This window comes from Oryctolagus cuniculus, chromosome 3 (genome assembly GCF_964237555.1).
Source record: "Oryctolagus cuniculus chromosome 3, mOryCun1.1, whole genome shotgun sequence".
NCBI lineage: Eukaryota > Metazoa > Chordata > Mammalia > Lagomorpha > Leporidae > Oryctolagus > Oryctolagus cuniculus.
In genome coordinates, this window is record NC_091434.1 from 166,258,305 (window position 1) to 166,285,362 (window position 27,058).

The 27,058-nt window shown below is 47.8% G+C and overlaps 1 protein-coding gene across 3 annotated transcripts in view; it reads left to right on the top strand.

Moving 5' to 3' along the window:
- KLHDC10 (kelch domain containing 10) overlaps positions 1 to 26,219 on the top strand; it is a 65,307-nt gene extending 39,088 nt beyond the window's left edge. For all 3 annotated transcript variants that reach the window (XM_002712009.5, XM_008258199.4, XM_051848952.2), the window contains 8 exons: positions 10,488 to 10,709; positions 12,042 to 12,196; positions 13,561 to 13,709; positions 16,377 to 16,461; positions 18,326 to 18,392; positions 18,857 to 18,904; positions 20,581 to 20,720; positions 21,691 to 26,219. In XM_002712009.5, the coding sequence (XP_002712055.1) occupies positions 10,488 to 10,709; positions 12,042 to 12,196; positions 13,561 to 13,709; positions 16,377 to 16,461; positions 18,326 to 18,392; positions 18,857 to 18,904; positions 20,581 to 20,720; positions 21,691 to 21,900 (1,076 nt within the window). In that variant the 3' untranslated portion in view covers positions 21,901 to 26,219. The remainder of the gene's footprint in view (positions 1 to 10,487; positions 10,710 to 12,041; positions 12,197 to 13,560; positions 13,710 to 16,376; positions 16,462 to 18,325; positions 18,393 to 18,856; positions 18,905 to 20,580; positions 20,721 to 21,690) is intronic.
- Positions 26,220 to 27,058: the final 839 nt, after the last annotated feature.

Sequence of the window (27,058 nt, forward strand, 5' to 3'; positions counted from 1 at the left end):
TGCTTCTCCTGGTCTCCCATGCGAGTACAGGACCCAAGGACCTGGGCTATCCTCCACTGCCTTCCTGGGCCACAGCAGAGAGCTGGACTGGAAGAGGGGCAACCAGGACAGAATCCGGCGCCCAACCAGGACTAGAACCCGGAGTGCTGGCACCGCAGGCGGAGGATCAGCCTAGTCCCTCCGTGGCACCGGCTGGAGGGACTTTTTGTAGATTTAAACAAGGTGAATCTAAAATTCATTGCAGGCTGGCACTGTGGCGCAGCGGGTTAGAGCCCTGGACTGAAGCGCCGGCATTCCATATGGGTGCCGGTTCTAGTCCCGGCTGCTCCACTTCCAATCCAGCTCTCTGCTATGGTCTGGGAAAGCAGTAGAAGATGGCCCAAGTCCTTGGGCCCCTGCACCCACGTGGGAAACCCGGAAGAAGCTCCTGGCTTCAGATCGGCACAGCTCTGGCCGTTGCAGCCATGTGGGGAGTGAACCAGCGGATGGAAGACCTCTCTCTCTGCCTCTCCTCTCTCTGTAGCTCTATCTTTCAAATAAAATAAATCTTTAAAAAAAAAAGTTCATGGAAAATGTATATAATGAAAACTTCAAAATCATTACAGAAAAATAATATTATCTTTCGAAAAAATAAAATAAAATTCATTGCGTCTCATCTCTCTGTAACTCCGACTTTCAAATAAACAAATCTTTAAAAAAGGGGGGGGGGGGCAGTGTTGTGGCACAGCAGGTTAACACCCTGGCCTGAATCGCCAGAATCCCACATGGGTGCCGGTTCGAGTCCTGGCTGCTCCACTTCCGATCCAGCTCTCTGCTGTGGCCTGGGAAAGCAGTAGAAGATGGCCCAAGTCCTTGGGCCCCTGTACCCACGTGGGAGACCCGGAAGAAGCTCTTGGCTCCTGGCTTCGGATCGGTGCAGCTTGTGCTGGAGCCGCCATCTGGGGAGTGAACCATTGGACGGAAGACCTCTCTTGTCTCTTTGCCTCTCCTCTCTCCGTAACTCTGACTTTAAAATAAATAAATAAATCTTTCAAAAAATTTCATTTTAAAAGTCAATGAAGAAAAATGCCTAAAAAGGTTTTTTTAAAGATTTATTTATTTGAAAGAAAGTTACAGAGAGAAGTAGTGACAGAGAGAGAGAGGTCTTAGCAGAGAACTGGATCAGAAGTGGAGCTGCTGGGACTAGAACTGGCGCCCATATGGGATGCTGGCGTTTTAGGCCAGGGCTTTAACCTGCTGCACCACAGTGCCAGTCCCTTTTTAAAAGATTTTATCCATTTATTTGGGAGGCAGAGTTATAGTCAGAGGGAGGGAGAGACATAGAGAAAGGACTTCCATCCACTGTTCACTCCCCAAATGGATGCAAAAGCTGGGACTGTGTTGATCTGAAGCCAGGAGCCTCTTCTGGGTCTCCCATGTGGGTGCAGGGTCCTAAGCACTTGGGCCTCTTCCACTACTTTCCTAGGCCATAGCCGAGAGCTGGATCAGAACAGGAGCACCGAACAGGAACCTACGCCCATATGGGATGCTGGCGCCACAGGTAGAGATTTAGCCTACTATGCCACAGCACAGGCCTCCTGGAAATTTTTTTTTTTTAAGATTTGTTTTGGGCCTGGCGCTGTGGCATAGCAGGCAAAGCCGCTGCCTGCAGCACCAACATCCCATATGGGTGCCAGTTTGAGTCCCGGCTGTTCTGCTTCCTATCTAGCTCTCTGTTATGGCCTGGGAAAGCAGTAGAAGATGGCCCAAGTCCCGTACCCACTTGGGAGACCTGGAGGAAGTTCCTGGCTCCTGGCTTTGGATTGGCACAGCTCCGGCCGTTGCAGCCAATTGGGGAGTGAACCAGCAGATGGAGGACCTCTCTCTCTCTCTCTGTAACTTGTCTTTCGAATAAAATAAATCTTTTTTTAAAAATTATTTTTACATATTTCAAAGGCAGAGTTATAGAGAGTGATGGAGAGACAGAGAGCTTCCATCTGCTGATTCATTACAGCCAGGGCCAGGCCTGTCCGAAACCAGGAGCCAGGAGCTTCTTCTGGGTCTCCCACATGAGTGCAGGGGCACAAGCACTTGGGCCATTTTCCACTGGTTTCCCAGGCACGCTAAGCAGGGTGCTCAGTGGGAAGTGGAGCAGCCGGGAAAAACCAGCACCCATATGGGATGCCGGTGCTGCAGGCAGTGGCTTAACCTATACCACAGTGCCAGCCACAGGAATTTTTGATAAAGAACAACAAAGGATAATTTGTCTTACTACGTACCAGAAGATAACTTCAAAACTACAATGATTAGACAGGGTGGTAGTGCTGTAGGGATAGACAGTGGAACTAAGTAAGGGCAGAACCCATGCATGCTTCCAGTATTTTCTTTTTAAATTTTTATTTATTTGAAAGGTAAAGAGAGGGGCAAAGAGGGGTCTTCCATCTGCTAGTTCACTCCCCATATCCCTGCAACAACAAAGGCTGGGCCAGGCCGAAGCAAGGAGCCCAGAACTCAATCCAGGTTTCCCATGTGCATGACAGGGATCCAAGTATTTGAGTCATCACCCGCTGCTTCCCAGGGTGTACATTGACAGGAAGCTGGATCGGAAGTGAAGGTGGGACTCAAACCCTGGCATTCCAGATGGGAAGCAGGCATCCCAAGTGGCATCTTAACCACTGTGCCAGACGCCCACCCACACGTGGAGTGTTTTCAGAAGGAGGCATCTCTAGGGTGGTGGCAGCTGTCTCAAGTATGCTTTACTCAGCACTTGAAATTAACTCATGATAGGCCGGCGCCATGGCTCACTAGGCTAATCCTCTGCCTGTGGCGCTGGCACCCAGGGTTCTAGTCCCGGTCGGGGCGCTGGTCCTGTCGTGGTTGCCCCTCTTCCAGGCCAGCTCTCTGCTGTGGCCCGGGAAGGCAGTGGAGGATGGCCCAAGTGCTTGGGCCCTGCACCCGCATGGGAGACCAGGAGAAGGACCTGGCTCCTGGCTTCAGATTGGCGCAGCGGCAATTTGAGGGTTGAACCAACGGAAGGAAGACCTTTCTCTCTGTCTCTCTCTCTCTCACTAACTCTGCCTGTCAAAAAAATTAAATCATGCCGGCCGCAGCAGCCATTGGAGGGTGAACCAACGGCAAAGGAATACCTTTCTCTCTGTCTCTCTCTCTCTCACTGTCCACTCTGCCTGTCCAAAAAAAAAAAAAAAAAAAATTAAATCATGATAATCCTATAGTCTGTCACAGCAAGTTTCTTTCATTGATGCTACCTTGACACTAAGATGACCGTGCCTAGAGAAGCCAGCAAATCCTTACGTACCCACTCATACAGTGTATGGAGTCCCTATGGAAACCAACAAGTGTGAATGGATTGCTTTGGTCTGAGCACCTGGGGGTTCTGTCTGCCTGCTGGTAGGGGCAGAAGCCAGCTGGACTGGCCTTTTTGACTGTCCTGACCAGGCTAACAGGTATACAACAGAAGACCTGTCTTCTCAGGTCAGGGTAGTGCTGTCCTGTGTATTTTAAAAGAAGCAATCAGTTAAGTAGATGTATCCTTTAGGTTGTTTGATACAAGTAGTTAGCCCTTTTAGAGATAAAAGTGTGTGGGTTTTTTGTTTGTTTAAGGAGAGGCAGAGACAGACAGGGGTCCTCCATCCACTGGTTCACTCACCAGTGGGCCACAATGGCCGTAATTGTACCGATCCAAAGCCAGGAGCCTTTTCTGGGTCTCCCACATGGGTCATCTTCTATTGCTTTCCCAGGCCAGCAGAGAGCTGGGTCGGAAGTGGAGCAGCTGGGACTTGCACCAGCACCCCATATATGGGATGCCGGCGCTGCAGACTGGGGCTTTAACTGGCTGTGCCACAGCACTGGCCCCAGTGTGGGGTTTTTTTCTACCAAAAATGTTCAGTAGCTTGTCTGGAGGTGGGTGCTTTTATAAATAATACTTATTGGCCGGCGCCACGGCTCACTAGGCTAATCCTCTGCCTTGCGGTGCCGGCACACCGGGTTCTAGTCCCGGTCGGGGCACTGGATTCTCTCCTGGTTGCCCCTCTTCCAGGCCAGCTCTCTGCTATGGCCAGGGAGTGCAGTGGAGGATGGCCCAAGTGCTTGGGCCCTGCACCCCATGGGAGACCAGGAGAAGCACCTGGCTCCTGCCTTCGGATCAGCGTGGTGCGCCGGCTGCGGCGGCCATTGGAGGGTGAACCAACGGCAAAGGAAGACCTTTCTCTCTGTCTCTTTCTCTCACTGTCCACTCTGCCTGTCAAAAAAAAAAAAAATATGTAAAAAAAATAAATAATACTTATTAAGCAATTGGTAAATATTGGGAGCTACTTTATGTAAGCTGTTGCAGTTAAGAGTCTAGGATGTTGCTTTGTATCTATATATAATTTATGTATCTTCTTTTAAAGATTTATTCATTTTATTTGAAAGGCAGAGTTACAGAGAAAGAGAGGGAGAGACAGGATCTTCCATCTGCTGGTTCACTGCCCAAATGGCTGGAACGACCATTGCTGGGCCAGACCAAAGCCAGGAGCCTGAAACTTCTTCCCAGTCTCCCATGTGGATGCGGAGGCCCAAGCACTTGGTCCATTTTCCTATGCTTTCCCAAGTGCATTAGCAGGGAGCTGGATCAAATGTTGAGCAGCCGGGACTCGAACCAGTGCCCATATGAGATGCCGTCACTGTTAAGTGACGGCTTAACCTGCTACACTACAGCACTGACCCCATAATTTATAGATCTTAAAGAGCCATCGATTCTATATACAAGCTGGCGACTTGAATATTGGGATTGTCCTAATTCTACTTTAGGCATGTTGATTTAGGATATGGTAAAGGTAGCATTTCAAATGGGTGTAGCAGGGATAACGTTCCATTAGTGGTTTGGGAACAGCAGCCTGTCTGTTTTGTGTGTGAGGAATTAGAGCCCTGCCTTATACCATGCACTAAAGCATTCTGGATGTATTTTAATAATGAATATAAAAATGGGAAATTACTAGAAACAAGTGAGTGTATTTTATTAATTTTATAATGACGCAAGGATAAATGAGATGTAAGGGATCTTGAAGAGAAAAAATTAAGTGATTCAGTTACACAAACTCTGTGTGTGTTGAAAAATACCATAAACAAATTAAATGGCGGGAAACGAGCTGAAATAAATATAATAATTTCTTAAAATCTGTGAAATAATAGAGAAAATGATATGCTCAAGCAGTTCCGAAATGCAAATAGATCCATAAACACGTGAGGCAGTTAGATCAGGAAATGCAGATTTATCGACACCAGTTCTGCCAATCAGATTGGCACAAATGAAGAGGTTAAAGGATGTGAATAGATACCTCCATACATATCGCTGGCATTATAGATTGTTCCAGTCTTTTTGGAGAGGAATATTGTGTCTGTAACAGTTTTAATAAAGAAGTTACTTATTTATTTGAGGGGCAGAGAGACACAAAGAGAGATCTCCCATCTGGCTGGTGGTTCACTCCCCAAATGCCCACAGGACTGGGCCAGGCAGAAGCCAGGAGCTGAGAACTCAGTTCAGGCCTCTCATCTGGGTACCAGGAGCCCAAGTACTGAGTCATCACCCACTACCTTGCAGGGTACACATCAGCACAAAGCTGGAATCAAAAGCAGAGCTGGGGGGCCAGTGCCTGCAGTGCTGGCATCCCATATGGACGCCGGTTCAAGTCCTGGCTGCTCCATTTCCGATCCAGGTCCCTGATAATGCACCTGGGAAAGTAGCAGAGGATGATCCAAGTCCTGTACCCACGTGGGAGACCCAGAAGATGCTCCTGGCTCCTGGCTTCAGATCAGCCCACGTCTGGCAATAGGGGCCATTTGGGGAGTGGACCAGCGAATGGAAGATTCTCCTTCCTTCCCTTCCCCTCTCTTTCCCTCCTTCCCTCTCTCTCTCTCTCTTTCTGGCTCTCTGGCTCTGGCTCTGGCTCTCTCTAACTCTACCTTCCAAATAAATAAATAAATATAAAAAAAAAAAAAAAAAAAAAAAAAAGCAGCGCTGGGTATGGGATTCAGGGTCCCAGGCAGTGTTTTAGCTGCTGTGGCTAACACTGTCCCCACCCCTGTAACAACTTTGAATGTGCACACCTTTGACCCAGAAATTGTATTTCCAGAAGCACTCATACATTTACAGACAAATAGATACATGGGGGAAGCAGTACTATCATATTATCTATAATAGTGTAAACGCTGGGAACAACCAAGCATCTGACAGCTAGCTTTCTCCTGCTTTGGGACTAGAAACTAAATCCTGTTTCTCTGGTTACCGTAAGCTGTTGCTTATGAGACCCAGGGTAGAGGACAAGTGCCTGTGACATGGAGGAGAAGATGGTTCACACCTCCTAGGCTAGGTACACATCCCAGAACTGCATATTCCCTTCTGGGAATTAAGTTTACCTCTGCACCCAGGTTGAGTTTGTACTTTTTTACTTCTGCATTTTCTAACATGAGTCCCTGAGCCAGGTAACCCACATCTGTGGGGAATTTTATTAGCAGCAAGTAATTTTTAAGAAAGAGATTTGTATGTGGCGAATCTAGAGGCTGCAGAGAGCTACTTTAGATTCTGACACACACTTTCATCCTTGTCAAGGCTGAGGAGCCTGTGTCGTACTCCACATAATGAAAATCATAGCTTAGTCTCCATGACCGTAGACCTGACAAATTCCTGTGATTTCCAAAAATGGAATGGCTTCCTAATACGTTAGTCACTCTAGGGCTGTAAATACAAGACAGAAATCTGCAGTCACTGACAAGAAATAGGAGGTCCCTCTGTACACCCAGCTGTACGACTCCTTGACGGGATGTTTAATATTTATCAGACATTGATTAGAATCTCTTTACCCAGGAGTTTAATTTGCATTAGGCATGATGTTACTGCCAGAAGCCAGCAGTTGGGCTACACTCATGCTGCTTGACAGAAATAAGTGGGCCACAAAACCTCAAAGTGTCAAGTAGCCGCAGTGAGTAAAAACAACAGGTGACATGAATTTTAGTACTTTTTTTTAGCCTAATATATTAAAACTGTCAACCAACATATAATCGATAGTTAAAAGTTTACACTCCTGTTGGGGTACTGAATGCTTTGAGGTGTAGTGGGTATTTTGCATTCAGAGCTTCTCCACAGTCAGCCCAGGATGCACTGCCCTGTGTGGCTAGTGGCTGCTGCACTGGCCAGTGTGGGCGAGGCTGTGGCTCCAGGGTACCAAGAGAGTGATTATCTTACCATTGCACTGCCAGCGCTTAGCACCGAGCATGGTAAGTGCTATTTTTAATTCAGTGAATTAGTGGATAAATATAAAACCATCTTTTTCCTAACCCTTCAAGGTGTCATCCATGTGAGTTCCATTTGTTACCAAAATAGTTGGCAGTACACTTTGAACACCATTCATGCCGTGCAACCAGTTAGAAAAAAAATCTTAGAATATACCATGTTGCCTAATAGCCACTTTAAAATTATCTGTTGGCTCCAAATAACACAGCAAATGACCTGATATTCCTTTTTTGATAAAACATTGCAAGACATGAAATACTTTCATAGGTAAGGTGTTCTTATTAATTTTTTTAGATTTTGTTTATTTATTTGAGAGGTAGAATTACGGACAGAGAGAGACAGAAAGGTCTTCCATCTGCCGGTTCACTGCCCAAATGGCCACAATGGCTGGAACTAGGCTGATCCGAAGCCAAGAGCCCGGAACTTCTGGGCCTCCCACGCAGGTGCAGGGGCCCAAACACTGGGCCATCTTCTACTGCTCTTCCAGGCCTTAGCAGCGAGCTGGATCAGAAGAGGAGCATCTGGAGCTAGAACCAGTGCCCATATGGGATGCTGGCACTGCAGGTAGAGACTTAGCTTACTACACCACAGTGCTGGCCCCTTGATAGAGATTCTGAAGACTTGTTTGTTGAACATAGCAACTCTCTCTCTCTTTTTTTTTTTTTTTTCCTTTAATTTTGTCTTGCTCGGGGGTGGCGCTGTGGCTTAATGGGTTAAAGCCATGATCCGCAGCACCAGCATCCCATATGGGCACTGGTTCGAGTCCTGGCTGCTCCACTTCTGATCCAGCTCCTTGCTGATGCGCTTGGGAAAGCAGTGAAGGATAGCCCAAGTGCTTGGGCCTGCACCCATGTGGGAGACAGGGAGGAAGCGCCTGGCTCCTGGGTTTGCCCTGGCCCAGTCCTGGCTGTTATGACCATTTGAGGAGTGAGCCAGCAGATGGAAGATCTCTTTCTCTGTCTCTCCTTCTCTCTCTCTCTCTAACTCTGCCTTTCAAATAAATAATCTTTAAAAATTTTTTTTTGACTTACTCATTCTTAAAAAGAAGCATTTGTGTCTTGGAAAGGTCATTGGGTATTCTAACACCTGTCCCCTAAAGCTTGTCCCTCGAGCATAGTAGTATCAAAAGCACACTCAGAGTTGGACACTGTTTTGATCAGCCCTGTTACCATTTACTTTGGCCTGAAGTTCAAGTCAACAAAGCTTTCAGTACCTGTTAGACAGCCCCAGCTCTTTCAAGTGTTGTGATTGACACAGGGTAATTGTTACACATGCCCTTTGCCCTTTGAGGAGTTTATAATCTATTTGGAGAAGAAAAGCAAAGTGACGAAATGCATGGAGAAAAGCTAAATGCCAGATTGTTCAGTGTTTCCTGTATACCCTTGGCTTGACTACAGAAAGTTTAACACGAATACATTCCTCTTCCTCAAATAGCTCCCAGCCTGCTGGAAAGACACATGTAAACCAGAAAGCATGTTGGAACCTAACAGATGTGTAAAGAGGTACGGTAGTATCCCTAAGTACACTGAGACTCAGGTCAGCAACTTGTCCAGAGTCAGAGAGAACTTGGGTTCAGACCTGGATATTTAAAGAGCCCTTGCTCTTTCCTCCATGCCACACTTTGTGTTTCAGGAAAGAGAAATTGATGTCTCCACTTAGGGTAGATCACAGCTCACTAGTATATTTGCCAACTGATTATAGTTTGACTCGTATACTACTGTGTTTACATAGTTGTGATGTAATCATGTTGTTAATTACGTGTGTACCCTAGTAATTGAATAGTATGGTTCTGAAGTAGAGGAGCCCTAGGGGTTTTGTTTGTTTTGTTTTGATGAGACAGAGCTGCACAAGGTAGACTTGGAAGCACTCCCACAAGTAAGGATTGATGGGCACGGAGACTAGGCCAAGGTGTAAGGGAAGGACTGTGGGCTTTGCAAGGAAAGACCCACTGAAGCAGGCAGTAGTGAGTGTGAGAGGGGGTCCAGCAAGGCCAGCAGGGGAAAGGCTGGGCGGCGCCGGGCAGCAGATGTGGTCCTTGAGCAATCGGCAAACAGGAGATGGAGGACTGAGTGACTCTTGATTCTCTGTTGTTTTGTCTTTTCAGTTGTTGTTTGAAAGGGTAGTGTAGAAAGTGGGAATTTGATTTGAAAAGTAAACATATGAGGCCTTTTATTAGGTGGCCTGTAAATACTTATGTACATGTATAACATATTTATTAGGTATCTAGCATTGTCCCGAATATTCATGACCATTACACTGATATCTTGTTACTAACATACAAAAACAGATATATTTTTAGGGTTAACAAACAACCACAGTAACTTCTTATTTTATCCAGTATATATTTAAGTATCTTTGGATCTGTAGCTACACAAAAGTTTGCCTGGACTGGCATAAAAAAAAATTGGAAGCATAACAGAGATAACGTAAAGGTTGTTTTGTTACTCTAAAAAAGCCTTGAAGTAATTGTTAGCGAGCAGTTGGTGTAATTTAAACTTTAGAAGGCTTTCAGATACAAGTTGTAGAAAAGCTTTTCCTAGTCAAGTTCTTAGTAGGCTGAAAGCTATTCTTTGAGATGAGTGTAAGGATTTTCTTCGTCAGCCGCCATAATGTCTGGAATGGTGTTTAGATTCTGAATTTTGCTGGAAGTCCTTCACAGACAGTTTTTTTAAAATATGTAATTATATATTGTGGGGAAATCCTAGGTTTTATATGTGTATTTTTATTTATACATGACTCATTCACATTTGTGATTATATTTATGTAGTTCTCTAATATTCACAGTTTAATTTAGTTGACCTGTGTGTGTGTGTGTTTCCTTTAAAGAAATAAGAAAATTTGTCATGCTAGCTTTTTGATTATCAAACAACTCCTTCTCCTCCTCCTCCTCCTCCTCCACTTCCTTCTCCTTTTCTTAAAAATTCCAAGTTGTCAGCCGTTTTCTTGAGTTTATCACGCTGTTTTGCCTCCCTTGGGAAGAATCCTTTTACAGTTAACAAAAAGCTGAAAGTAATTACACGACATAGAAATGGAGACTAGCTCCTTAAAAAAAACCTTAAGTAGTATGTGTGAGTGCATGAAAAAAAAAAAGCAGATTAAAAAGTACACCCATGTTATAAAGCTTCCCTGGCCCCCGTTTGTAGCTAAAATGGTCGTTGCCTAATTTTTGTGTGCTTTTAGTCTGTGGGCCATGGTGAGACCCTGTCTTCTTCTCTCCTAGGCCACAGACCTCCACCAGCACGAAGTGGACATCGTTGTGTGGCAGATAACACCAATCTCTATGTGTTTGGAGGTTATAACCCAGATTATGATGAGTCAGGAGGGCCAGATAATGAGGACTACCCTCTCTTCAGGGAGCTTTGGAGATATCATTTTGCTACAGGAGTATGGCACCAGATGGGCACCGACGGCTACATGCCCCGGGAACTGGCGTCCATGTCACGTGAGTGCATGCAGTTCTGAACTTCTGAATTTACGAAGCGTCTGGGAGGACCACTTCAGTATCATGTGTTCCATGTCAAGAATTTATAATACTGCAATATGACTTCACTTTAGTGGATAGACTTGTTTACAGTGGTAGTAATATATAGTATGATGGTTCAGAATGAGCTGGGGCATGAGTTCGAATCCAGCTGTGCACTGTATGTTTGCCAGATTTATTTTAGCTTTAATGTCCTTACCTGGAAAATGGGATGAATAGCATCTCAGAGGGTTCAGTACATGCTGTCTCAGATAGGCTGGTAGATCAGCAAACGAGGTTCCTAACGATGATGATGGGTAGCCACTGAGCGGAGTACTCCTCACCCATGGTCGCTCATCCTCACGGCAGCCCTGTGATGCAGGCACTGGAGCGACTGCCGTTTCACAGGTGAGGGAATGGGGGTCGCAGAGAGGCCCTGCAGGGTCCCAGCTAAGCGTGGAGGCTCTGGAGCCAGACCACCCAGGACGGAATCCAAAGCACTGTCCACCTCTGTTTCAGTGTCTACAAAAATGGAGAAGGTGAGGACAGTCCCTACCTCGTAGGAGTGTAGTAAAGATGAATGTAGGGAGGTTAGGTAACTTGTGAGGTCACACTGGAATTTAAGCCCGGATCCCTGTTTCCAGAGCCTATGCTGTTGCCCACGACATTGTATCAGAGAATTAAACATTTTTTTAAAAAGCTACCAAAGCAATATAGTGGCCCTGTTTTGTAAAGAAGATAGTGTGTGTGTGTGTTTGGTGATGAGTGGTTCGTGTGTGTGTGTGTGTGTGTGTGTGTACGTGGAGGGGGGCAGGAACAGAAGAGATACAGAGAGGAAGAGCAGCACTGTCACTTGCAGGATGTTGGTATATTGCTTTTTATCTGGGAGAGGATTAAAATGGCAGAAACCATAATTTACAATGCAGAGATCATCCCCTGGCAAACCAGAATGAGCCTGTAATCCCTTCATCCAAGTCCCACCTGGTCTTGCCAAGGCAGACGTGACGCTTCCTGTCCTTTGTTTTGCTGCGCACCGGAACCGCCTGGAGCAGCCCTGGCACGCTATAGCTCATGTGGCCCAGTGTTCTGCGCCGTGCACGGCACCCCGGGTACTGCGCGCATGTCGCACAGCTGCCGGTGGACTGAGAGATGCTCCGGTTCCTGTGAACAGGCCCTTTTTCCTTTGTAGTACTTAGATGTCAGTGGTTTGAGCGCATGGCAGGAGACTTCTTGGCATCGCTCGGGTATTCGGAGTGGATGTGGGAGCTGCAGGCAGCCAGTGTGTGAGTGGAATCCATGCTTCTCCCTCCCCAGTTGTTCTGCACGGAAACAACCTGCTCGTGTTCGGAGGCACGGGCATCCCGTTCGGCGAGAGCAACGGCAATGACGTCCACGTGTGTAACGTGAAGTACAAGCGATGGGCTCTGCTTAGCTGCCGCGGGAAGAAGCCCAGCCGCATATACGGACAGGTACCAGTCTGCGGCCAGCTGCGGTCGACGTGTTTATTCGTATCTTTTTACTCTGGGGGCGGTATCAGAATATTTATATTACTACCCATATTTTTAGTGAAAAATAAATTCAGTGTGGTTAGTGTTTACTTAGTCCTGATGTGAACTATAATTTTTAAATCTTGTTGCTTGCCATTTCCTTCCCTTTCTTGCCCTCACTCCTTGTGTCTGATCCAATTTGGGGTCTTGACCTAGGCCTAAAAGCAAGTTTCTTTCAGGTTCAGAACCCTGCCCCCATCCCCACCCCCAGTGAGAAATTGGGCTCCAGTCGGGTGTAGATCCTCCCCTTCTTCGAGTGGTAGGGTTCTTTGGGGAGCTTTCTGACCTAATGAGGAGAGTGAATGTCCCTGAACTTGGTTAAGAGATTTATGTGTGGATCTGAGCTAACACAGATTATGCTGGGATTAATGTGGTTCCAGCGCTTCAGACCTTAGGTTTGCAAAGTTATATCCAGGAAGACGGGGAGCACCATACACCAGAGACTGGGTGAGAGTGAGAGTGATGGGCTAAGCTTAAAATGACCACGCACTCAAGCTCTAAGAAGTGACCATAACATAGCTGAAGTCACATTGAAGAAGAATCAGCGGAGGCTGTTAAGTGCCTTGGGCTGCTACCAGATTTTAGTGGCTAAAGTTCATATTTGCTTCCTCCTCTTCTTTTTTTTTTTTTTTTTAAATATTTATTTACTTGAAAGGTGGAGTTGCAGAGAGGCAGAGGGAGAAAGAGAGAAAGTCTTCCATCTGCTGGTTCACTTCCCAGATGGCTGCAATGGCCAGAGCTGGGCCAGCCTGAGCCAGGAGCTTCTTCTGGGTCTCCTGCACGGGTGCAGGGGTCGAAGGACTTGGGCCATCGTCCACTGCTTTCCCAGACCAAAGCAGAGAGCTGGATCGAAGTGGAGCAGCTTTGAAGCGGATGCCGGCACTGCAGATGGAGTCTTTACCTGCTACCCCACAGCACTGGCCCCCAGAGCAATTTTCTTTCGATTGCTTAGAAAGGGAGAGGGTTTTCAGTGGAAGTGCTCATGTCAATATCTATAACTTCTTGGGACCTTCCTAAGGATCATCTAACTCCTCTCCTGTGTAGGTAGAACTTGTTTTCAGTTGAGTTCAGACGACCTTCCTAAAGGTCGTCTCCAGGTTCTAAAAATACTCTGCAAGTTCTTCAAAATCTTTAGTCCTTTAAAAAGGGAGTCTGATGTTTTAAAAGGTTAAAAAGTACAAAGAATTTCATAGACCCTGACTTAATCTAATATCAGATAATAAAGAATTGATATTCTTTAATCAATGCTAATGAGTAAGTGCTGTTCACGTCTCCTTGTTATGCAGGCTATGGCCATCATCAATGGCTCCCTTTATGTCTTTGGAGGAACAACCGGCTACATATACAGCACAGACCTGCACAAATTAGATCTCAACACCAGAGAGTGGACACAGCTGAAGCCCAACAACCTGTCCTGTGACCTACCAGAAGAGAGGTGAGGTTCCAGGTTACAGCACACTGATTACTTCTTGGAAGATACGACCTCTTTCAGAATGTGGGTAACATGAAAGAGACCCTTTGGCCTTAGTTAAAATAGCTAACTGGCTCTTAGGTCCTGGGTCAGCCCTAAGAAAAAGGTCTTCTGGTGAAAATAGTGCTACATTAGCTGAACTATAGAATTTTTTCATGTTATTTCCTCTTATCCTTTAGTCTTTATATGTTAGGAAGGTATTAACACTTTGGAGAAAAAATCAAATTGCATTTAACAAGTGGAAACAGTTACTTTCCAGTTGCTTTTTTATTTCCCTTATTAACTTGTATATTAGGACTCTTTGGCCTATTTACTTGCACTTGTGTCTGCAGAACTGGGCACAGTGCTATACCCATGGTGGTGCTCGGTGACGTTGGTTGGATGGGAGAAAGGATATATGGGAAGATGGATGGGTGGATTGGTGATGGATGGGTGTATTGGTGATGGATGGGTGGGTGGGTGGGAGGGTAATGGGTGGACGAATGGGTAGATGCATGGTTGGATGGATGGGTGATGTATGGATGGGTCAGTGATAGGTGGGTGGATGGACAGGTGGGTGAGGAGTGGGTTTGGGTGCTCTGTTAGACATTCAGACGAGGAATGGTTCTGTTCTGTTGCCTTCTATTCGGAGTCCTAGCTCTTTGACTCTTCTGTCAAATAGCAGTAGCCTCTTTAACATTAAACTCACTGAAAAACTTGAAGATTTTTCCCCCTCCATGTTAAAAGCAAAGCCAATAAGCAAATAGTTATTCACTCTACGTAGACTAATCCAGTGTTTCTGTGTTACTTTAGACAAAACGGCATCTGAGTGCTAAGGAAGACTTTGCCTTCATTGTAGGATGTCAGTGGGCTGATTATCGCAGAACCACCAGGAGAGGGTCTGGGAGCTAGCTTGTACTGGAACGGGTTTTTGATGTAATTAATTTTATCAGCAGAAGGGCCTTTAGGGAAAGGAGGAAACTGATTGAGTGTTCAAAGCACTTTGAGATGGTTGTCTTCTTTAAATCATTTTGTCGACATTTTATGAATTGTTTTAGCTTACAGCTAGACTTCATGTATAAAAGTTCCCATAGTCTTTCATATTGTACCCACAGTCCTCTGTACCATAATTTTCCCCATAATTTATGGGGGTACTTCAAAAAGTTTGTGGAAAAGTGAAATTAAAAGAAAAATTTATTTGGGTCAAAAATTTGGCATCTATGCAAGCTTTTTCATTATATGCCTTCTCTGTTAACTTTTTTAAGTCCCTGCAAAGATATTTTAATTTGAAATTCCAGAGTCTAGGGCCTCTAATTATATATAGTCAGGTCATTTTTTAGAACTGTGACCATTCCCCACCTTATTCAAAATTGTCATCAAAAGATGATAGAAAATCTAGAAAATACAAATAAGCAAAATGAAGAAAATGACAAAATCGAAACTCAGAGATTAACCAGGGATAACATTTTGGATTATATCCTTATAATCATTTCCCGTGCATGTTTGTGTATATGCAAGTTAATAAGACTATAGCCTGTTGGCCTATATAACTTTTTTTCAGTTCCTGAGGTAGGGGAAAGGAGAGAAGAGCAGCTCTCAATATATTAACCATCCTTTATGTCTACATCCTTACTCGATGCATGATAACCCATTTTATGTATTTATTCTGTAATTTAGTCAGTTCTGTTAAGTGCTTATACTATTTCGAGTGACTTATTATTACAAATAATGTTGGTATAACAATCTTGCAGGAGTGGACATTAAGCCTAGTGGTTAAGACTCCTGCATTCCATGTTGGAGTAATTGGGTTCCATAGCTGCCCTGGCACCCCCATACCCACATGGGTGACGTGGATTGAGTTCTTGGTTCCTGGCTTCAGCCCAGCCCTATTCTGGCCATTGCAGGCATTTGAGGAGTGAACCAGTGAATGGGAGTGCTCTCTGTCTGCCTCTGAAATAACTAAATAAATTCTTAAAAAGATTTATTTATTTATTTGAAAGGCAGAGTTAGAGAGAGAGATCTTCCATTTGCTGGTTCACTCTCCAGTTGGCCGAAACAGCTGGAGCTGGGCCAATGCAAAGCCAGGAGCCAGGAGCTTCTTCTAAATCTCCCACGTGGGTTCAGGGGCCGAAGCACCTGGGCCATCCTCTCCTGCTTTCCCAGGCCATAGCAGAGAGCTGGATTGGAAGTGGAGCATCTGGGACTCGAACTGGTGCCCACATGGGATGCTGGCACTGCAGGTGGTGGCTTTACCTACTAAACCACAGCACTGGCCCCTAAATAAATTTTTTTTTAATTAAAAAAAGGGTTACGCCACTACTTGCAACTCCAGCATCCTGTATCAGAGAGGTGGTTCAAGTTCCTGCTGCTCTGCTTCCAATCCAGCTTCCTGCTAATGATCTTGGGAAGGCAGTGGAAGATGGCCCAAGTGCTTGGGTCCCTGCACCCACATGGGAAGCTGAGATGGAGGCCCTCTGGTTTTGGCCTGACTCAGCCCTGGTTGGGGCCTTTGGAAGATTTTTCTGTCTGTCTCTCCCTCTCTGTTGCTCTGCCTTCCAAATAAAATAAATCTTTGGGGAAAGAAATCTTACAGCTGGATCTCAGGTAGATCATTTGTCGCTTAGTCATAAACATTTTATTGTGTATTTTCAGATACAGACATGAAATTGCACATGATGGGCAGAGGATTTATATCTTGGGAGGTGGTACTTCCTGGACAGCTTACTCCTTGAACAAGGTATGCTCTTTTAAAAAAGAAGGGCCGTGTTTGATTTAGCAGTTAAGTCAGTGCTTGGGAAACTCGCATCCCGTATGGGAGTGCCAGGTTCAAGTCCCAGCTCCTCTGTTTCCGAACCAGCTGCCTGCGGCTCACACCCTGGGAGGCAGCAGGTGATGGCTTAGGTGCTTTTGTTCCTGCCACCCCCTTGGAGACCCGGATTAAGTTCTGGGCTCCTGGCTTTGTCCTGACCCCGCCCTGGCTATTGTGGGCTTTCTACCTTTCAAATAAAAGGAAAATAAAGCAATAAAAATCGTGATGGTGATGCGGCACAGCAGGTTAAGCCACTGCGTGGAGTACCCATATCCCATCTTGGAGTCCTGGCTGCTCCACTTCTGCTCCATGGGTCCCTGCCACCCATGTGGCATTGTGGCACAGCAGGGTAAGCCTCTGCCTGCAACACCAGCATCCCATGTCAGAATTCCAGGCTTCTGGCTTTGGCCTGGTTCAGCCCTGGCTGTTGTGAGCGTTTCAGGTTGAACCAGCAGATAGAAGGGTAATAGCTTGCTCGCTCTCTGACTCTGTGTCTCTCTCTGTCTCTGTCTCTATCATTCTGGCTTTCAAGAAGATAAGAAACATAAAAAACATTTTTGAGAAAAAAGAAAACAGAGAGGGATAAGGCTAGAAAGAGGTCCACACCACACCAAGCAGGCGGCTCTGTCACGTCAGGTGTTCTGATTTCTGAGCAGCTTCCTGAACACCTGTTTTGTGTTAGATGCTCTTTATATTGTAAGGTCATATTCTGGGTCCCTGATAGCTTTCCAGTGGACAGCATTCACCACACTCTGAAAATACTTTATGGAAAGTAGGCCCATAACACTAGATGAGAAAAGTGGTGAAAAGGCAAGCTGCACCGCTTGAATGGGACAGCTAATGAGAGCTGGAACCAGGACTCTGGAGAGTGTCACGTCCTCCCCGTCGTCAGTCCTGTGGATCTCAGAAGCACAGGTGCGGTCAGGGCTGCGTGTGTGAGCTTGGGAAGCTGAATCCTGGAGGACTTCCCTGACCCCTGCGCGTGGCATTTCTGAAATGTCACGACGGTAACGTATCCCGGTGAGAATCGTGACCAGGCTGCAGAGTCCTTGGTCTTCTGCAGAACCTTTCTCGAGTCTTGTCAGAGCTGCATTCCCACATTTCCTTACTGGCACTTGCTGCTTCTCCATTATGAAGACGAGTGTGAGTGTTGGAGCCTGGTGTCCTCTGACACTGGCATCCCATATGGGAGCCGGTTGGTGTCCCAGTTGTTCCACTTCCGATCCATCTCCTTGCTAATGGCCTAGGAAAGCAGTAGAAAATGGCCCAAGCAATTGGGCCCCTGTCACCCTTGTGGGAGACCTGGATGAAGCTCCTGGCTCCTGGCTTTGTCCTGGCCCAGCCCTCCCCATTGTGGCGATTTGGGAGTGACCCAGCGGGTGGAAGATCTCTCTCTCTCTCTCTCTCTCTCTCTCTCTCTCTGCCTCTCTGCCTCTCTGTAACTCTTTCAAATAAATAAACTCTTCCAAATAAATAAATAAATCTTTAAAAAAAAAAAGAGAGAGAGATCATCTATCTATTTCCTGAATGCCCAAAACAAGCAGGGAGCCCAGAGCTCAGTCCAGATCTCCTACGTGGGTGGCAGGGACCAAGCACTTGAGCCATCATCTGCTGCCTCCCAGGGGGCTCGTCGGTGGGAAGCTGAAGCAGGGCCAGGCAGGCACTGCAGTGTGGGGTGCAGCCATCCCAAGCAGCCTCACCGCTGTGCTAATGTCTGCTCCAAGATGTTTTAAAATCCATTTCCAGACCACGTCAAAGCATAGTGACTTATTTCTTTGTTTCTTTCCCCAAGATCCACGCATACAACCTTGAAACGAATGCGTGGGAGGAAATCGCAACAAAACCCCATGAAAAAATAGGTAAGTGTGAATTATTGGTGCGTTTATCTCCAACAAGCGTATTTTATACTTTTCCTTGTCTGGGAAGGGAAGAAGTAATTGTTTGGAGTTGGCAAGTCTAGGATCTGTTGAACTGGTGTTGGGGATTATTTACACTCCTTGAGCCAATTACCATTTTGCTTAGCAGCAGAGCAGAGACTTTTACTGGGGGATTGTTGCGTTCTGTGCAAGTGTGGGGATACGCATGGAGTAGGAAACGGGAGCTTAAGTCAAGCTCTGCCTGTCTGCGCGGGAGGTGCTGGGAGAGCCACGAGTGACCCCCGTCTCCGGCACCTTGGCATCGTGTTGCTGTGATGGATTCTGAAATGAGGACCAGGCCGTGTTTGCCTGGTGCCTGAGTTATGCGCATGTCTTTCATTATGTCCTATCGGTGTTACTCCCAGTGTGGCTGTGAATAATGGAATTCCTTTGTCTGTGTTTGGCAGGGTTTCCTGCAGCCCGGAGGTGTCACAGTTGTGTTCAAATAAAAAATGGTAAGGACTTTCAAGAACACTTTTATTCCATTTCTGCACTTGTGTCTGCTGGGACTCTTGTTTCCTAATGGTAGCTGCTCTGAAGAGGCGGGTGGCTCTGGGATAGGCCTGCTTCTGGTAGCTTAAACCTAAAGGGAAATGCAGAGGTAGGCATCTCAGCAGTTTCCGAACGATAAACTGGTCTGGATTGGGCTTTATTGTGTCACTGGAACTAGTTATCCGCCCCTCAGCAGGTATCTGTGGTTATGGCAGAATGCTATAATCTAGGCTGCCTCTGTAGCAGAGAGCTCAGGGACACTGTATTAAAATGGTGAAAACTCCTTCAGCGTGTGGCTTCCCAAAGTTTATTCTGTCCTCTGTCTGAGGCCAAGTAGAACTCTCAGCTCATTCTTTGGCCACGTTAAAACAGCGGCATTGGCTGGCTTCAGGAAACAGCTGCAGCCACTTTCTCTATGTGTTAGAAATGATTCTTTTCATTTGTAGCTGACTGGATAGCCTGGTGTGCTGACTGGAGGAGGGCGTGCATAAATGAGTGTGATAGCCTGTATCCTTTCAGGAGCTTGGTTCCGGCTTAGCTAGGATTACTCTGCCATTTCTAGTACCGAGAGACTTTAATTTGCTTCTGCTTTATGGATAAGATTTATAGATAGCATTGTTTACCTTTGCAGCTCTGAGAGTGGAGCTGTACAGTAAAGTTTTCCTTAATCCAAAGCAGAGAAGTTTTTGGTGCGTTTTCTAGTTTCATTAAGTTTTGTCTTAAACTTCATCTAGACCTCAAGGAAGGCGTGTATTCATTTGACCCTGAGGTCAAGCACCAGCCAAAGGGAATTCAGCCGTAGTGCTGGACGTTCAGCCTGAAGATTCACATAGCCTTGGTTAGACGTTGCCTGATTAGTTACAACTAACTGACTTTACAACGAACAAACCGACAGCTTTCACTTTGGGAAGATTTTGTTCCTGACCCAGAGCCGTGCAGATCACACGGAGCTGCAGATTGTCCTTTGGCCAGAAAGGCTGGAAGAACCTCTTTTGTGCTCCCAAGCCGAGCACTGCGGTGCGCGCTCCTACTCGGGGTAAATGTCTCCTTAGAGGGCATTTATCTCCATGAGCAGATAAATGTGTGTTCTTTCTAGGACATTAGTTAAAAGAGCAGTTTGAAAGCTGATGACCTGTAGATCTGTTTTGTTTTAACTCGTATGTGTGTTAAACTTTTTTTACATTAGTGGCTAACACTCAAAAAATCAAAATGTTTCTTAAAACAAAAATCTAGATTTTTCCAGCTTCTCTTAAACAATGGGAAGTTCCGGCCACTGCAAACCTTAAATCCGTTGTGGGATGAGTCAGCCTGAGCGCACAGGCGTTGCCTCTTTGGAAGCTGGGGTGCTTCTGTTCATCTGCCCCAGACCCCATGCTCATGGGCTTCCTGTGCCGGGGACCTGCGGGTGCCTGAATTTGAGAACCGTGACAGGAAGCCTCCGTAGAGGCGTGCACCCTTAGTCCCAGTCAAGACCCTGACATAGTGTCCCGGTTCAGCTGGGGGACATGCCAGTGGCACGAGACCACACAGCTGAGGTCCTCTGTCGCGGGGCAGCTCACCTCCCTGGCCGACTGTCACCAGCTGTGTGATGTTCCCGGCGCTTTTCCTTTGTGTGATCCTGGCTTGCTTTCCCCGGTAGACGTTTTCATCTGTGGCGGCTATAATGGAGAAGTGATCCTGGGAGATATCTGGAAGCTGAATCTGCAGACGTTTCAGTGGGTGAAGCTCCCAGCTACGATGCCAGAGCCAGTTTATTTTCACTGTGCAGCTGTCACACCGGTAAGTTTGTGTTTTCACATCTTCCTTGCGTTTTTACAGATGAGAGGGAAATCTTTTTAGGGAGATTAGCAAGGAAAAATGATCTGATATTGGCAAACTTGGGGTCACAATGTTTCTAAAACTTCCTCCCAAAGCTAGTTCTTCCTCTGAAAAAAGAGGAGGAAAAACCCCATCATATGCCCATTTTAAAAAATAACGCAAATGAGGCCAGCGCCGCAGCTCACTAGGCCAATCCTCCACCTTGCGGCGCCGGCACACCAGGTTCTAGTCCCGGTCGGGGCACCAGATTCTGTCCCGGTTGCCCCTCTTCCAGGCCAGCTCTCTGCTGTGGCCAGGGAGTGCAGTGGAGGATGGCCCAAGTACTTGGGCCCTGCACCCCATGGAAGACCAGGAGAAGCACCTGGCTCCTGCCAATGGATCAGTGCGGTGCGCCGGCCACAGCGCGCTGGCCGCAGCGGCCATTGAAAGGTGAACCAATGGTAAAGGAAGACCTTTCTCTCTGTCTCTCTCTCTCACTGTCCACTCTGCCTGTCAAAAAAATAAATAAATAACACAAACGTAAAAGAAGCGTGTGGCACTCGGGCCCTGCGGTGACGTCAGAGGTCAGCCTAGGAGGGCAGAGCGGTTTTACGCCCATGATACCATAATGTTGGAGATGCCGCTAAAAAGACCTTTATTTTCATCATTGTATTCCCAGTATTTGGCACTTGAATACTTATTATAGTTTCAGTTTTATATTAGTTAATAGCAAGTAAAGTTGTTTTTGAAGTAGGTAGAAAAAGCTACAGTGTTTCCCATCGTAACTCATTCATTGTTTAAAGCCCTGTGGATCTCTGCACCGTGAGGAATCCTTGTTATCGTGTCTCATCTGAATTCAGCCTGCTCTGCATTTTCTGGCTGAATCTGCAGCGCCGGTGTCCGTTCCTCTCCCATTTCACTTTGTCCTCCCCCGACTGCTGTTTGTTCGTAGGCTGGTTGCATGTACATTCATGGAGGAGTCGTGAACATCCATGAAAACAAACGGACTGGCTCGTTGTTTAAGATCTGGCTGGTGGTACCTAGCCTGCTGGAACTGGCATGGGAGAAGCTGCTGGCCGCCTTCCCGAACCTAGCAAACCTTTCCCGCACACAGCTTCTGCACCTGGGACTCACACAGGGACTCATCGAGCGCTTGAAATGAGGATGTATGAACTGTTCATTGATACTGGAAATGTTAATTTAAAGAGACTCCTTTATTTATGGGCAGTGTAGAATGTGCTACAAAGAGGATTGGTTACCCTGATCAAGGCCTTATTCAGAAAATACATCAGATGCCTTTCTGTACATTGGTTTTTTAGTTTATGGACATCACCTTCCCATGTGCTTTCTTCTTTGCTTCTCTCTCCCGCCCCAGGGTGCACACACACTCACATACTCCTTCCCTCTTGGTGGAGTTGCGGGCGAGTCTGAAGGCACCTTGATAATGTTGTGAATCAAGATGAGATAAAGAAATTTTTTTTAAAAGGAATGTTGAACATATGACCATGTCAGCCAGCGCGCTACAAATTAAAACAGCAGCAGCAGCAGCAAAAATAATTTTAAAATCCAGCAACAGCTACAAGAAGTAGTCTGGAGGACAGAGCGAGACAGCTCAGCTCCAGATCCTGCCCGTTGTACGTGCACCAAGATGCTGACCGAGGGGCGTCTGCCCGAGGGGCTACCGTGAAAGCAGGGCTGACGCGGCTGCACAGATGGAGCCCCAGGACTGTCCTGGGCTCTGGAGCAATTCTCGGCGAGTTGTCTTTTCCTTACCTTGGTGGCACCAGCAGTGGTGCAAGCTGGCCTGTCAAGAGACAGTTTTCGAGTGGAGAAACCGACGGCGGCCAGGGTTGGAGTTTCTGGGCAGTTCTGAACGTCTCCTCTACCTGTTGCTGGTTGTGGAAGTCTCTCTGATTTCTTCATGGAGAACTGTAGGCCCTAAGTAAACAGGATCAGTTCCGTGGGAGGTTAGGCCAGAGGCGCGCGGGCCAGAGAACCTGCCCCTCCTGGGCGTGTTAGCTGGGCCTCTGCTTGGACTGTCACGGGCCGTTTGCTGCTTCTGCAGTTTCTGGACCGTGTGCTAGCCATTCTCTAGCAGTCGGTCCTTGATGTCCCCCTTACTTGTTGCCGCCTTCTGTCGCTGCTTCAGTGTGCGTGGTGCTGGGAGTCAGTGGCCGGCGGTTGGGTCAAAGGCCTTAGGGGAGGAGCCACAGATCCCCCTTCCCCTGGAACCAGTATCGTTTCCAGGAGGACAGTGAGTGCCATTTGGTTTTTGTGGTGCGAAACTTCACTTCTGATTCCTTTCATGTACTTCTAACAAGAAAGCTGACTTCATTGTCAGTCGCTTTGCCGCCTGCTGGTTCCCACGCAGGGCCTCACGGCGGGACCCAGCGGGGGGTGAGAACCCAGCTCTCCTTGAAGTGCCAGCTTTTAAAGTCACCCTTCTTTTTCCTTCATCCCAGAAGGGATCTCTTCAGTTCATGTGTGGATTTAAAATCACCTGGGAGTCATGGCCAGAAAGCTACCCTCGAGTGTTCAGTTCTAGGGAAGAGAGTGCCACGGCCTCTGGCTCCTGCCTCCTAGGCCTTCTCACAGCCTGACTGTGCTGAGTGCACCCACGGGAGCCTGTGCTCTGTGCTGACCACACGGCCTGAGTTTGGGTCCTTTCTGGGGAGTGAGGAGGCTGGAGGAGAGGCGGGGAAAGCCCTTGGCGGCCTGTGCACCTCTCCCGCCCACCGCTGAGGCGCTGTCTCCAGAGCAGGTCAAAGCGAGCGGCTCCCTTGGTCCAAGACAGAGCTTCGCTGCGTGGCTGCAGCCCGTTCTGTGGCTCTTTGGTGGGGCAGTGTCCCAGGTGGAGCAAGTCAGGCTGTCGAGGGTGGGGAAGGGACTTCTGTCCTCCATTTATAGAGAGAGGGACCAAAGACGGAGGGCTCAGCCTCTGTGCTTAGACGTCTGTGGGCCTTGGGATGCGCTCAGGTCTCCAGCTCTGCTCCGCTAGAAAGCTGGAGAGGCAGGGATCTGGCTCAGTCCCTGCCAGCTCGTGTGCTTCTGAGGCCTGACCTGAGGACCTGGTGACGGTGTCGGGATGTCTAAGGAGTCTCGTCACCTGACACTGGGACAGTGACGTAGTGTGACAGCGCTGACTGCTGTCGAGCCGCACGCGTGCACGTGTTCCGGATGCCAGATGACGCTCTGTGCAGTGGAGCGGAATGCAGTACAGGGGTCGCCAGGCACTCAGTCCGTCCGTACCCAGCACACGGGATTCCGCACACTGCTGCTTGATTTGGGAGAGTTTGCGCCTGCCGCTTCTCTGTCTCTTCGAGAAACTCCCAGCCGCCTTCTGCGGTCCTGTAAATGTAAGTGCAATATGTAGAAACGCATTTGAATAGATACAGATTATATATATAGGGTATGACTATAACGCAGGTCGATTACTTTTTTGCCTCTGTCTTGGGGAAACCAGTTCATTACCGGAGAGTTGAACTATGCCAAGAATTTCTGGTATGACTGGCTGGCTAGCGTAAGCCGACTCCAGGGGAAGCTGGGTTTTCTTACTCTAGGTCTTAGAGACTTAGTGTTCCTTGGCTTTGTCAGAGTTGAGGGTTTTTTCCCCCCACTCATCTTTGTACCACCTCATGTTTGCCTGTCTTGCCCTGGAACAAGGAAGTCCACCTGCAAGGAGTTCCCTACGTGGAGAACTGAAATCTAATAGATAATACTCTCAGTTCTCCTGTGTGTATACTAACTTCCCTGCGAATGTCAGTACTTTGTTAGATGAAGAGAATGGCGATGTCTTCATTTAATAAGGTATTTTCCACATCCTACGAAAGTTATAAAACTCAAACAGAATAGATTGAAATGTTAACTGTCCTTCAGGGGCCAAAGAAAACCCTTTGCACTGGCAGAATCTTCATTTTTCAGGCCTGAATGACATGATCTAAGAATTTAAGCCATTCATGTCCATTATTACATAGCGAGATTTAAAAGTATAACAATAAGCATAGTCATATTTCTAAGTAAAAGGTATGATAGCAGGGACCGTCGGTTACCCAGAGTAGCACGATTAAAGCACAGATCATTGAAACCCATAGATAATCAGTGTTTCAACTTTCCTATCAAACAATTGATTGATTTCTGTTTCCTCCCTACTCCTTTCTCACAAGCACGTCTCCTTCAATGGGACGGGGCGAACCGGTAGTTAGAAAAGGAGAAAGAAGACCCACGGAGGGGCTAGAAACCAGGAAACTGACAGCAGTCAGCTGTGCTTGGTCAGTCGACAGCCGTTGGGCTCTGGAAGTTAGGGACCGCGGCGGTGATCCCGAGCGCAGCTGTGACTGCTCGGCCTGACCCCTGCCCTGACCTCCAGGCTGTCTGTCCTGGAAGCACCAAGCCCCCGTGGGCAGAGCAGCTGTGGACGTGCAGGGGCAGTCCCCCGCCTGAGCACACTGCGTGGATGCTGACCAGCACTTGCTGTCCTTCTCGTCCTGTGGGAGGCCTCTCTCCTCTAGCACCTGGGAAAGGTCCGATTCTCCTCGGATATGATGTTGGTCTCCTGCGGTAAAGCCAGCGCTCTCACGGATGTGTACAGAGTGGCACAGGGGGTCGCGGGGGCTACCTGCCAGCATTCTGATGTAGCACAAAAAGCCATTCTCCTTTTTTTTTTTTTTTTTGGTCTATTTTTCCGGCGTTGAGCTTGGGGGTGGATGAGGGTTTATGGTTCCATGCTCACGAGCCCCCAAACTAGTCACTGGCCAGGGCCAGGGCGCCGGCAGGGCGGAGGGAGGCTTGGCAGGTGTTGGCCATGGCGACCCCCTTCTGCAGGTGCGCGGTTCGGCGGTGAGCGACCTCTCCCCTAGTCTGGTGTTAAAAGCTGAAGTCCTGACTTGTGCTTCAAAAGTGGTACCCATCTTTTGAGTGTCATATTTCGTGTTTTTAATTTTGTAAAAACTTTGAAGAAGTCTTGGAAAGGCCCTGCAGAGCCAGGGTACAGGGTGCGTCACAGGCAGTTTCCAGAGAAGACAAAGCGGTCCCACCCGAGCGGTCCCTGCTCTCTCACTGGTTCCGCACTTGGAACACCAGGAGGCGTCAGAAAACGTTTGTTTTCTCCGAAGCCACTTCCTGTACACAGAGCGTTTGCGGGGGGGGCACGGCCTCCCCCGGTGAAGGCGCCCGCGAGCGAGTGACAAATGTGCCGGAAGGGCCTAGGCAAGGAGGGAAGCCTGTGTCTGAACCGCACTCTGAGGGGGGAGCCGAGGGCGGCTCGGGCTGCACGGGCGCGTGAGGTGGCGTGGAAGTCCTTTTGCAGTCTGGTGTGCATGCCGTGTGATCAGGACAGCTTCTCCACTCTCCTCGGTTTCCTGCAGGCAAGTAGGAAACACAGTGAATTTACCCGAATACGTCCTATCTGTATTTATGTACCTTGTCAGTGTTTTGCTGTTGGTTTTCTAAAACAATCTGATCAATAAATCTTACCCAAATCTATCCGGTTCAAGGCTGCTTTGATTGTCTGCTAGGAACCTGCGAACATGTGTGAGCTCGCATAAAATAAGTGACACAGCGTCAGTGCTCCCCAGCCCCTCACCTGGCCAGGGGCAGTTTCCTGTGTGACACCTCGCACTCCCCAACCCTGCCCTGCCAGCCTTGGGCTCCTGTGTCTGCCCACCACCTGGAGCGCCGGGCCCGCAGCAGTGCCTGCAGTAGGACACGGCTCCCTCTACCAGGACGACAGCGAGGGAGCAGCTCAGGGGGCAGGCCACGCTCCCGCCTGGTGCCCATCCCACAGACAAGTTAGTATGGGGGCGTCGGGGCTCCAGGGAGCCGGAAGGGAAATTGTGACCTTGCACTTTACGGAGCCCGAGGAACTCTCTTCATGACCCGCGGGGGAAGCCCCAGAGGGGCCCCTGAGCTCTGTGCAGGTGCTGTGGGGAGAAACCACAGCCTCTGTATTCCAGATGCTTCCCTCTGGTGCGTTTCCCTGTGTCTCATGTCCAGACGAGGCAAGGCCACCTTCAAGGTCTCCCTTCCAGAATCACACGTGTGTGTCTGATTGTTAGGGTTTCTGTTGGCTGTGCCTCAAACAGAATTTTAGCTACTGCAACGTAAATCTTTAAGGAAGAAGAGAGACAATTCCTACCCATTCACCCACCCGACGGTTAACACATCAGTGCCTCAGAGCAGTCTTCTTCCCTTTGACATTTTTCTCCTGTTTCTTTTAAAGCGCACTGCCCTCACACCTACCAGGCATGAGCAGTGTGCCCTCTACCCTGTAGAGTTTACATCAGCCAGCGCTGTGAAATGACCCTCTTCCCATCTGATTTGGT